The sequence below is a fragment of the Vulpes vulpes genome, chromosome 10 (genome assembly GCF_048418805.1).
Source record: "Vulpes vulpes isolate BD-2025 chromosome 10, VulVul3, whole genome shotgun sequence".
Taxonomy (NCBI): domain Eukaryota; kingdom Metazoa; phylum Chordata; class Mammalia; order Carnivora; family Canidae; genus Vulpes; species Vulpes vulpes.
The window spans coordinates 8,162,128-8,175,630 of NC_132789.1; the positions used below are offsets into that span (position 1 = coordinate 8,162,128).

The following is a 13,503-nucleotide window of genomic DNA, read 5'->3' on the forward strand; positions in this document are numbered from 1 at the left end:
GAAAATATAGTAACAATATTTTTTTTTTTAATTTTAATTTTTATTTATTTATGATAGTCACAGAGGGAGAGAGAGAGGCAGAGACATAGGCAGAGGGAGAAGCAGGCTCCATGCACCGGGAGCCCGATGTGGGATTCGATCCCGGGTCTCCAGGATCGCGCCCTGGGCCAAAGGCAAGCGCCAAACCACTGCGCCACCCAGGGATCCCCAGTAACAATATTTTTTTTAGATTTGAATATTTTCCCATTTTTGTTTTTGGTTAATTCAGTATGAGTCTTAAAACTACATAGGAACCAGTGATAACAAGGGTCAGATTTTCTTTTGTTGAATCTTTGCTAATTCTTTACTGAAGAAATTAATGATACCAGGGTAAATTCATAATGAGTTCTTATGTACTGTATAGACTACTACCATGGATTATAAAAGATTACATTTTGGCTATCTTTCTCTATGTGTATATAGTAAAAAATGTATGTTATATAAAGTATATTTATCATATATATATACACACACACACACACACACATATATATATATATATAGAGAGAGAGAGAGAGAGAGAAAGGCAAGAACAAAGAAGAAAAAACCATCCAATTGTTATCTTTCAGGCTTTGTGTATTTGTGTTGGTGGGTATTTGGGGTCATGCTATATACATAGTTATTTGTATATTGCTTTTTTAATCATTGCATTGTAAACATTCACATTGTTTTTTGTTTTTTTTTTTTAAAGAGGGACTGGGGGGGAGGACAGAGGGACAGGGAGAGAGAGAATCTTAGGCAGGCTCCATGCCCAATGTGGAGCCCAATGTGGGGCTTGATCTCATGACCATGAGATCATGACCTGAGCCAAAATCAAGAATTGGATGCTTAACCCACTGAACCACCTTGGTGCCCCCTAAATATGATTTTTTTTAATTTGGGGGTTGGGAAAGAGGGAGAGGAAAGATTCTCAGGTGAACTCCCCACTTGAGTACAGAGCCTGAGGCAAAACTCAGTCTCAGGACCCTGAAATCATGAACTGAGCTGAAATCAAGAGTTGGCTGCTTAACCAGCTGAGCCAACCAGGTGCCCCTAAATATGATTTTTAATGATTAAATAATATTCCATATGGATAGGTTAACCATTTTTGGTTTTTATTTTATTTTTTGCTGTTACAGATAATGCTATGCTTGTTGTATACATAAATTTATTTGGGGTATCTATAATTGTTTCCCTGGATATATTTCTAGAAATATTAAGGCATACAAAAATTTTCAGGACTTTTGACGCATGTCACTTAACGTTCTCCAAAATTTATCATTTTCACCAGGCATATAACTTCTTTCCCTAAACACATACTGATTCCACTTTCATGAATTTTGTATTTTTAGAATTCCTGAGTTATCCATGCCATCTTTGTCTTTTTAATCAAGAAACAATAGAAGTTGCCTCCTCAGAGAGGCCTTCCCTGATTCCCTAGATGGAGTAGTTCCCCCAGTTCTTTTTGTTTTATAAAACTCACCACACTTAAAATTACCTTAATGTCTATTTTCCCAACTATCTTTATGCCCTATGAGGGTAAGGGCCATGTCTCTCTATTTTGTTCATCACTGTATCCCCAGTGTCTATCACAGTGCCCGCATGTGGTAGGTTCTCAATGAGAGTTTGTTGAGTGTATTGGGAACAAAAGGTGAGCTCACATTTACTGGGAGAGAGAGCCATAAGTAGGATATTTATAGTATGAAGGAAGAGTGATGGATATTCATCCACTGTTCCTCTGTTACGTCATGTGAGTAAACTGACATGATAAAAAGACTGAGAGTCTGTCATTTTAATTTCATTATTGCCAAACTATTTTTGAACATATTCTTTGTAGAAAATATGAAAAGCAAGAAATAGAAGATAATTCACTCATAATCCCATGCTGTAGAGATAACTACTATTGACATTTTAGCGAATATATTTAATACTTTTTCTTTGTATTGTACTATATATAAACGTTGTAATCTGCTTCTTTGAAGTAATGTCATATCATTTTTCTGTCATTAAACATTCCTTTGCATAATTTTTAATGACTTTCATTATATTGTGCCATAGTTTATTTAATAATTCTCAGACATTTGGTAATTTACAAATTTTAGATATGATTAGTATCTGTGAGACTCCTCATAGAGAAGTCTTTGGCCTTCCATGCATATTTTATTAGGACAAATTCCCAGAAGAGGAATTATCAGGCTAGATGGTATATATGTTTAAGACTTTTGATCTTTTTCTTCAGTACAATGCCATCAATAGCGAATAAGAGTTCCCCAGATCCTATCAATACTGACTACTACATATATTTTTCTCTTTAGTATTACTGTGATAGTTAGGCTATTAGTTTTTTAAGTTTAGGAAGGATTGTTTGTTTTCACTAGAAAATATGTGGAGCTGATTAAAAGGAAGGTGGTTTATTTTTGAAGTCTTTTTTTTTTTTTTAAGGAAGGGAATTGGTTAATTGACAAAACCAGACACAAATTTATGTATTGAAAACACCACAACCTTAAAAATAATTTTGATGGAAAATTGGCAGAATATATAGTTTGGTATTTAACAATAGATGAAATGTCAGCAGCTGTTTTCATGGTTTTAGACCTGTACACTTTCCATTATAGAAGACTTTTGAAAAATTGTGTGCCCTTATTTGGGCAGAACACAAATGTGCTGGTTGGCAGCTTTACCTTGCTACGTTATTACCTGTTTTGGTTGCTTTTCTAAATGAACACTAAGCTGCCAAATAAATTATCCTGAATAAAGAATCCTGGCGGGGGTGGGGGGGGGTGGATATAAAAATGCCCTTTATCCAAAAGAGTATCTTTGTTCCTTAATGCTCTGGTTATAAGTAGTGAAAAAACCATATGAAAACTTTATTTGAATTCTACAAAGAACGCTTTTTCTTATAATGTGTCCTTGACTACTTTTTTAGGATATCAGTGCAATGGAGGAAGAAAAGGATCAGCTCATTAAGAGAGTTGAACGTTTGAAGAAAAGGGTAAGGCAAAAATTAGCACTCTAAGACTTTGGCCTCAAGTCCCAAGGACTTGCAGAGATTTAGGAATGGAAATAAGGATTAAGCAAAGTATGGGTGTACATCTGAGAATGGACTCAAATAACATTGACAGAAAGGGAATCTCCCTAGGCAGTAGCTCAAAATTTTTAAGGACCTGGAGTCTGGAACTTTACTGTCATCTCTAGGGAGTACTGTTTGCCAAAAAGAAATGATAAGTGGATGTCTGAATCACATGACATGCTAATTTCTTTCTTAAACTTGACAGTAACATGTACTACTTATTCCCTTACTGTAGGTGGAGACAGTTCAGAATCATCAACGGATGCTTAAAATAGCAAGGCAACTTCGAGTTGAAAAAGAAAGAGAAGAATTTCTTGTGCAACAGAAACAGGAACAAAAGAATCAGGTATCCTCATAAAAGTTTATATTCTCATGATGAAAGAAATAGGTCTTTTTGATCATTTGAATATAAAGAAAAAAGGATTCTAGAATTGTAGAAGTTCATGTTTCCTTTTGTTAACATGATGGAATACTCTTAAGAGGATTTTTTAAAAAAAGATTTTATTTATTTATTCATGAGAGACACAGAGAGGCAGAGACACAGGCAGAGGGAGAAGCAGGCTCTCTGCGGAGCACTCAATGCAGGACTCGATCCCAGGATTCCGGGATCACAACCCAAGCCAAAGGCAGACACTCAACCACTCAGCCACCCAGGCATCCCTTAAGAGGATTTTGTGACACCAACAGCAATAATACTACTGAGTTCTGTACCCAGTATGTATCTATATACTACCTTTTGGCCTATGCTTAACTTATGTTGACACAACATTACAGAGCATTACAGAGCATTAAAATTTGTCAGATCTCTGAAGGGTGTCCCGAATTCTGGGGTGATGAGAATATCCATTTTATTCCACTGATCATAGTATCCACTATACTTTATTCCCATGGAAATAAGCAAATCATGAAAAGACTCAAAATCATCCATACTCCACATTTTTAGACTTTGCCTTAAAGAAAAAATAATCTGGCTAGAAAGGATTGCTTATTGTATTGAAAAATCTATCTTAAAACTGAGTAGACTTATATGTTAAGAATATACTTCCTGTTCAGTGAGATGTTTGACTTTTTTGGAACTTGTCTTAGCATCATGGTAGTTCCACTGTACCAGTAAGCTGCATTGCTTGGGCTATGAATGGTTACTTAGCATCAGTGTGTGATTCTAAGACATCATTTGTGAGAATGCTAGTATTCCTTAGAATTAAGAAAACCATGTTAGGGCACCTGGCTGACTCAGTTGGTGGAGCGTGCAGCTTTTGACCTTGGGGTGTGGGTTAAAGCCGCACATTGAGTATAGAGATTACTTAAAAAGAAAGAAAGAAACCCATGTTATAGCAAGAAAAGTCTGGAGGCCTAGTATATGTATTTCTTTACCAAGTATTTTTCCTTGATCACTAAGTACAGCAAATAACTGAAGATAAACTTTCTGAAAGCTTTTTTGTAAAAAGCTTTACATGAAAAGGTATTGAGAAAATTAGTTACATTTTGGGTTCAACATAGTAATTTTATTAGTTCTTATTATTCTTAAATTGCAAGAATTATGTGGAACTTGTATTTTTCTTTGCTTGTCTATGTGAGTGGTAGGTTTCAATAGATTAAGCAAATAATGGATCTACTTGTATTTTAAAGCTATTTCATGCAGTGCAGAGACTGCAGAGAATACAAAATCAGCTGAAAAGTATGCGCCATGCAGCAGTAGATGCAAAGCCTGAAAGTAAGTGGAAACTATTACATGATACAGATGATCAGAGAATATTAGTTTAAGTTAGTAGTTATTCTTAAAGCAATCAACTCATGGGAATTAATTATCATCTAGTGATAGCTAAGCATTTTAGAATGGCATTTCCTAGGTAATGCATGAGAGCCCTGTTGGAGACATCCTTAAGTTTTTACCTGGTTTTATAATTTCCATTCACTCTTTGGTCAGAGGGTGAAGGGACTGAAAACCACGGTGGAAGGAGGCTCTCTGTTGTGTGAGCATCTAAAATACTTAGGATGGATAGAAAAGATGCCAATAATTGTTGTAGAGCGAATAATTGTTGTAAAGAAATAAAATGTTGGACCCTTAAAGCTGAGTGTTTTTTCATATTATTCGATTGTGCTAATGGCATGGGTAATCCTGGCTCTATTGTTATATTAGCTTTATTTAGAAGATGAATTGTTCTGATATTTCCAGATTACACCACCAAACCCATCCTAGGCATTTTTAGTGTTTTTGCTCAACAGAAGAAAGACCATGTAAACTGAAAGAGTAGTAGAAAGCTCTAATTGGTACTGGATAAGTGTAATGTAAAAATTTAGCTGTTCAAGGGTTAATTAATCTTTCTATAATATTATATGAAATATTATAATCTAAGCTATAAGTTATAGAATAAAAAAGATAACAACAAGTGTTGGGGATAGCATGGAGAAAATGGAACTCTAATATGTTGCTGGTGGGAATATAAAATGTTATGACTGCTTTGAAAAACATATCTGGCAGTTCCTCAAAATGTTAAATATAGAGTTACCATGACCCAGTAATTTCATTCCTAGGCATCTACCCAAGGAAATTAAAAACCTGTGTCCACACAAAAATTTGTACACGAATGTTCACAGCAGCCTTATTCATAATAGCCAGAAAGTGGAAATAACCCAGATGTCCCAAACTGATGAACAAATAAACAAAATGTGGTATATCAACCCAATGGAATGCAAAGAAATCAACTATTGATACATATACTACATGTATCAAAACATGTTAAATGAAAGAAACTCATCACAAAACACCACATATTTTATGATTCCATCTGTATGAAATGTCCAGAATAAGCAAATCTAGAGAGATAATAATCAAACTAGTGATTGCTTAGGGCTGTAGGGTTGTAGGAAAGAACGGCTGTGTGTGTGTGTGTGTGTGTGTGTGTGTGTGTGTGTGTTGTTTGAGGAGGAAGGGACTGCTAATGAGTATAGAGCTTCTTTCAGAGCCTATGAAAATGTTCTAAAACTGTGGTTATGGTTGCATAATTCTGAATTTACTAAAATCCACTGAATTATACACTTTTTTCAGTACAAAGAAAATACCTTTTTTATGATTTTTTTCTCCTTAGTATAATCTATATCTTTTTAGTGTATGTGCTTTGGATTTGATGTAGGTTCCTTCACAATTTACTGCAAAAAGGTAAGATAAATCTCAAAAGAAACCCGTTAAATCATAACTATTTAAAAATTAATATCAGGGGTGCCTGGGTAGCTCAGTTGGTTGGGCGTCTGCCTTCGGCTCAAGTCATGATCCCAAGGTCCTGGGATCGAGTTCCATATTGGGCTCCCTGCTCAATGGGGGGCCTGCTGCTGCTTCCCCCTCTGCCTGCCTCTCCCCCTGCTTGTGCTTTCTCTCTTTCTGTGTCAAATAAATAAAATCTTAAATAATAATAATAAAATAAAAATTAGTATCAATAAGTAATTTGTATAGGCCTATTCTTACTAAGAAAGTATTAGAAATGTACCATTAATAGTGAATGTTTTGAAATGTAGGTAATGTATGTAAAATTTGGTATGCAGAAAAACAATTGGTTGATCAGTGGAGTTTAATGCAATTAAAATGTTCATCTGGAAGTGTGTTTCTGCAGTATCTGTCTTCAATCTTGTTAGGTTAAATAGTTCTTGCTATTATGTTTTAATTCTGACAACTAAACAGAATATCCAAAGATACTTATGGTATTAGTAGTATTTCATTTTTTATTTGAATTGATAGTCTTTAGTTGGCTTTGGCTTTCTAGCCTAAAAAGAAATTGGGCCAGAAAATAAATAATTATTCACTAAGTAATAAAATTCATGAAAAAAATTGTGTTTTATGCATTTCTTGGGATGTTGATGTAAAATATTGATATAAGTAATATGTTAGTAGATGTTGCTAAATAATAAAATCAATTGCATTGTTAGTTAAGTAGTAAGAGAAATAATTGGCTCAAACCCACAGTGTATTAATTCAATATTTGTTGAATATCTACTACATGTCAGGTGCTGTGCTGAGTGCTAGGAATGGAAAGCAAAAGTTACCTTAGGTTCTCATAATTGAATACAGGAAGGGCAGGCAGTGAACAGTGATCATGCAGCTTTACAGACTTGTTGCTGATGGAACTCAGCACAGGGTTCTATGAGAACAAAGAGGCAAATCACCAAACCCTAGCACAGAATCAAATGGCTTCCTGGACAAGGTGGCACCTGAGTTAAGTTCAAGTTGGAAAGGTGAAGGAGAAGAAGACATTCCATGCTAAGGCACAGTGACCTGAAGGAACATAAACGTAGTAGATGAAGGAGAGAGAAAACAGTAGGCTTCTTCTGACTGCCTGTCTTGAAAAGAAGACAAGAGAGGAAGGGAGTGTGCAAATGAATGAGGAAGACAGTACTGTGCCTAGACTGAGGGAGGGTAGTGGTGCAGGGTGATTGTGTGCTGCAGGGGAGAGTCAGCCAGACAAACAGAGACTGAAGATCCAGGACGGAAAGGTGAGAAGTGGTAGCAGCCTTTCCTGTGTGCACTGAATGTTCTGCAGCAATTACCACAATATGTTAGTTGTTGGCATATCTGACTCTGACTCAACTAAACTCCAGACTAATCACTGAGTCGTAATTGGTCTTTCTATTTCCAGGCCAAAGCATGCTAAATTACACACACCCGGCCTTCAGTAAATAGTCTGTTAACTAGTTAGGAGATAGGAGTAGAGGCCCAAACCCTGGAAAGGAAGAAAATGATCTTTTCCACAGATAGGAGGGGAGTCAAGTAAGAAAAAAAGGGCTGAAAACATAAAAATAAGATCTTAGGTGTGTAATGTGTGTTCTCTGGGGGTGGACAGAGTGTGGGGAGCAGCAAGTTAAGTTATTGCTTTGTTGATATCTTTCTGGGAAAGTCTTTTTTTTTTTTTTTTGAAGATTTTATTTATTCATAAAAAACACAGAGTCAGAGACACAGGCAGAGGGATAAGCAGGCTCCCCCTGGGAAACCTGATGTGGGACTCAGATCCTGGAACTTCAAGGATCATGCCCTGAGCTGAAGGCAGAGCCTCAACTGCTGAGCCACCCAGACAGTGGGAAACAGTCTTAAGGGTTGTATTCAGCAGCCTGAGAAAAGAGTACATGACACATGTTTAATTGATCCAGCTATTTTCTTTAAGAAGGTCTACCTAAATTTTCTAAGTAACAAAAATGACTTAGGGAAAGTTTCTATTTACATAAATAACATAAAAAGTATTTTTAGTGTAGGAATGTGCTTTGTATTTTTTCAGAGTAACAGCCATATTATAAACCACTCACAGAAGTTAATTCATCTTTATACTCTACACTTTAATAAGATTTATTATATAAAAGAAGCTACTCATTAAACTATAGTAGGACCAGTAAGATATTTCCAGAGGGTTTTTAATCAAAAAGTTTGCTGAGATCTTAGTGACCTTATATGTAATTTCACCAGGATTTTGAAAGGTAATTTTTTAAAAGCTACATAGAACATATGACTACTTTTCAAGATCTTAAGTTAAAATTTTTAAGAGAAGAATTTAAAATGTGGCAGAAACCCTATATTTACATTTTTAACAGTTGTACTGAGGTAAGATGGACATATAATAAACTGCACATATTTGAGGTATACCCTTGGTAAGTTTTGACATACTATACACACTGGTGAAATCATCAGCCTTAATCAAGATAACAATTATATCCATCACCCCCAGACATTTTCTTGTGTCCTGTGTAAAATCTTGCTTTTGACCTATTCCCAGGCAACCACTGATCTGCTTTCTGTTACTATAGATGAGTTTGTGAGTTTTTTGTTTGTTTGTGTTTTCTAAAATTTGAATCTTTTATTTATTTTTTAAAGATTTATTTATTTATTTATTTATTTGAGAGAGCACATACTAGTGGGGGAGCCCGCATGAGGGGCCAGGGGAGGGACAGAGGGAGAGGGAGAGGGAGACAAGCAGATGCCCAGCTGAGCATGGATCCTGACCCAGGGCTGGATCTCCCAATACTGAGACTGTGACCTGAACCAAATTTAAGAGTCAGATTCTCAGTGGACTGAGCCACCCAGGTGTCTCAAATCTTTTAAATAGGGAAATAATATTTAAGAATTTTAAATCTTTAAAAGCATTTTAGATTTGATTCTTTACATCTCTAATTATATGTAGTTTAAGAACTTGAAGATAGAAAAACTAGTCAGCTAATAGCTAAAGAAGCCAGGATGTAGATTTAGTCAGAAACCACATGGGAATGACTGCCTAATTATAATCTGATTCATTAAACACTTTCTCTTCCCTCCCATTCCCCAGTCCCTAAAAAGAAGGGGAAATATAGGGATGAATGGAAAACTTGCGATTTTGCCATTAATAAAATTTTACATGTTAATATATGGTTAGCACAACAGAACTAAAAATAATGTTAATGCTCTGGGCCAAACTTAGTATGCAATCTACCTTCGTAGATTACTTAAACCGGAAATCCAATGTTTTAAAAAGTCAAGCCAGAATTTGTAAATGTGTAACGGAAAGATCTGAAATAAACTTCTTAAAGCTCTCTAGGCTGGGAATTTATAACAAAACTATTATTCACTGAAAATCTGTGTGTGTGTATATATTTGTGTACTCTACCAAAATAAGAAAACTTATTAAATATTTAAAGTATAATTTAAGTTACCACTTACTGTAAGCTAATACTTTACTATATCAAAACTACCAAACATGGAAAACCAAAAATGTTTATGAATGTAGATAATTTCTTTCTTTCTTTTTTCTTTTTTTTTTTTTTTTTTGCATTTTAACTTGTACCTTTAGTAATATTTTCTTTGGTTTGAAGCTGACAATGTATAATGTATTACCATTTATGAAGTATTAGAATAGAAGTATAAATAGCACCAGAAGTATTGTGAAAGAAAAAGCAAATGGCCACTTATGAAAGAAAGAATCTGAGTGAGATTTCATTTCTGTTGCCATTTGTCTTGTGGAGTGCTTAAATACTTAGAACTAGGCAAAATATGACCCAAAAGCTATCTGGCTCTGCAGATATTAATTTTGTATGTTGTAAAGTATAAAAAGAATTAGGTAGTAATTTGGAAAGATACTACTTTTTCTATAATTATATTAATGTTCTGTATAAATTGCCCTTTGTTACCATTCTAATTAATATCAAAAGATTTTAATGGTCAGGGCACCTGGCTGGCTCAGTTGGAGGATTGTGTGACCCTTAATCTTGGAGGTTGTGAGTTTGAGCCCCATGTTGGGTGTAGAGATTATGCTTTAAAAATTGAAAAAAAAGTTCAATGGTCAATATTTCATTATGCAGATTACTTTTGATAGATGTGTCTATTTTTCAGGTCTTCTATTTTAAAATGCACAAAGTATCACTATCCCTACTCTTGGGCTGAGTATTTATTTTATTTTTAAAGGTTTAATGAAGAGACTAGAGGAGGAGATAAAATTTAATTCTTATATGGTAACTGAAAAATTTCCTAAAGAATTAGAGAGCAAGAAAAAAGAATTGCATTTTTTACAAAAAGTGGTTTCAGAGCCTGCCATGGGCCATTCTGATCTTCTTGAGCTTGAATCTAAAGTAAGTAATAACCATCTTCTTTTTATAGCTCCCAATGTTATCCCATCCCCAGTCCTGTAAAAATTATGTGAACTGCTTTCTATAGTGTCCAACTCTTGACTCTTACATTAATCTGTACTGAATTTGACAGCTTTTATGAGTTCTTTGTGAGAAATTATAGCATGTAATGCTGTTATTTAATCCACATGATGTTGTAAAGACTTAGTCAACTGATTAGAAAACTAAGCAGCTTGGGTATGTAAATTAATGCATATAATTGACTCATAGGTCTATGTATTCATAATGTAATCATTTAAATGGTAAATTTTAAAATATTTTGCATATCATTAATTTTATAAAATAAAAAATTTAAAAATAATTTTCAAAAATAATAACAATTTTATATTTAAAGCTAATATAAAATAAAAATAATAATTTTCAAAAATAATATAGCAATTTTATATTTAAAGTTAATATTTATATTAGCCTTTTATGACTGCTTTGGAATTACTAAACTTTCTTTTAATGCTCACTGAAATCTGGTTTTATGTTATAATATTTTTGTTCCATAGAAATAAAACATCAAGCAGATACCTATTTTTAAAAAATAACAAATATTATAATTGAAATATTTTGTTTTGCTAATCCTTTAATGTGTTTAATATGTGCTTAATAGCCACGATAATTATACATAATTCTGACCACTTCATTCTTTTAATTTACTTATGGAAATTAAATGTCCAAATGAGATTTGCCTCAAATTTAATGTCATAGAATTAACAGAACTCTATCTAGACTTTTTAAAGGATATACTGAAAACCATGTAATTTTTTGTATTACTTGAAGGACTATATGCTTCTATTGGCTTTGTTCACTCTTGTTACATTTGGTAAAGAATTAATGAGTAGGATAAATGGCAGCTATCATTGAATCACAGATCTTTAGAATAGGAAGGGTTTTTAGATGTCATCTGTGTCAACTCAGTTGGGTTCATGAATTCCTTGCACTAAATCCCTGGGGAATGTTAGTCTGACTTTATCACTTGCAGTGACTTGAAACTCAAAAGCTAAAGTAAGGGATAACTTCAGATTTGTAGAAATTGTCTTTTTGATAATGTATAAATATTTCACATAGAATACTTTAGGATAATTTAAACATGGATGGTTATATGTCATCAAAATGTGTAAATATATATCATGATCTATGAAATGTAAATGGTTTCTAAAAATAATCGTAACAATCCACTTATAATTAACCTATTCCTTGTGAGAAATCACTGGTAAGAACATAAATTCAAAGCTTGTCCCTTTGTGTAATCATAGAAAGAGTTTTAAACTTCTTTACTGTCATACTGTTTTAGATAAATGAAATAAACACAGAGATAAATCAACTGATTGAAAAGAAAATGATGAGAAATGAGCCAATTGAAGGCAAACTCTCACTATATAGGCAACAGGTGAGACCACTCTTTGGGCCCTCGTATTTAGATCTTTCATCTTATTGGTGAACATCTTTGTAAATCCCCCAGGCTGTGTTGTGGATAGTCTTAAAGCAAGAAGGAAGTAAAGAATAAATGCTCTTCTGTTATTGCTAATCTCCAGATTATAACAGAAAATGTGTGGAAAAGCCACAAAAGATGTATGTTCAAGTTTGAAATTCAATATACCTGATCATGTTTAGTTTCCTTACCGTCTACCAACTGTGGTGATAGAGCTATTTGTGTTTATCTCTGTGAGTGTGAAACTTGCTTTTTTAAATGAAAGCTTAAGTGGTATAAAATAAAAATATTTGTAATCTTTAATGAATTAAAGGCAATATACTTTTTTCAGGTTTAAAGTTAGTTTGCAAGTATAGAATAAGTTAAATCTTAGTGCTAAGGCATTTATCATTTTATCCACAACTATTAGATTGTGAGAGTATAAATGTCCTGTATTTCTAGACAAAAGGTTCAAATGAAAACCATGTATTATCTGAAAAGAACCCAGTCAGGAGTAGTTTAGTGTGATGAGCATTCTGTAACATCAGAAAATACTGAGCTACATAACAAAGGATTTTTCACAGATGCTAAAATTTTTTTAAATATTTTTATATTGGAGAATTTCAACCATATATAAAGGTAGAGAAAATAGTTCAATAAACCCTCATGTGTCCAAGGCTATAACAAGCATGGCCATTCTTATTTCATTATACCCCTAGACCTAACTGGATTATTTTAAGCAAATCTTAGACTTTAAATCATTTCATCTATAAATATTTCAGAATGTATGTCTAAAAAATAAAAGTTTAAAAAAATTAACAGCATACCACACCTGAAAAATGTCATAATTCCTTAATATTGGCAAATGTCCAGTGTTCACATTTCCTTGATTTTCTTTCTTTCTTTTTTTCTTTCTTTCTTTCTTTCTTTCTTTCTTTCTTTCTTTCTTTCTTTCTTTCTTTCTTTCTTTCTCTCTCTCTCTCTCTCTCTTTCATTACTTTGTTTTAATTGGGATCCTTACAGGATTCATGCACTGCATTTGATTGATCCGTTTAAGTCTTTTTTAATCTATAGATTCTTCTTGCCCCTTATTTATCTATTTAATAATTTTCTTTCAGTTGATTTATTGAAAAAACTTGTTTATCCTATAACATTTTCCATAGTTTGTATTTTACTGATTGGGATGGTATGATGTTCTTTTTTTTTTTTTTTTTTTTTTTAAGAGAGCACGCACATATGCATACCCAGGTGCCCAGGCTGGATCTCATGACCCGAGATCATGACCTGAGCCTAAATCAACAGTCAGATGCTTAACTGACTGAGCCACCCAGGTGCTCTGCCTTGTGGTATTCTTTTAAAATGTTCCTTTGTTTCCTATATTTCC

General features: G+C 33.8%; 1 protein-coding gene across 3 annotated transcripts in view; it reads left to right on the plus strand.

Annotated features, from left to right (window-relative positions):
* Positions 1 to 13,503, plus strand: part of IFT81 (intraflagellar transport 81) — a 124,765-nt gene that overhangs the window by 49,556 nt on the left and 61,706 nt on the right. For 2 of the 3 annotated variants that reach the window (XM_026018818.2, XM_026018819.2), the window contains exons 8-12: positions 2,945 to 3,010; positions 3,324 to 3,434; positions 4,718 to 4,802; positions 10,500 to 10,663; positions 12,003 to 12,098. In XM_026018818.2, the coding sequence (XP_025874603.1) occupies positions 2,945 to 3,010; positions 3,324 to 3,434; positions 4,718 to 4,802; positions 10,500 to 10,663; positions 12,003 to 12,098 (522 nt within the window). The remainder of the gene's footprint in view (positions 1 to 2,944; positions 3,011 to 3,323; positions 3,435 to 4,717; positions 4,803 to 10,499; positions 10,664 to 12,002; positions 12,099 to 13,503) is intronic. The other variant, XM_026018821.2, reaches the window with a different exon arrangement.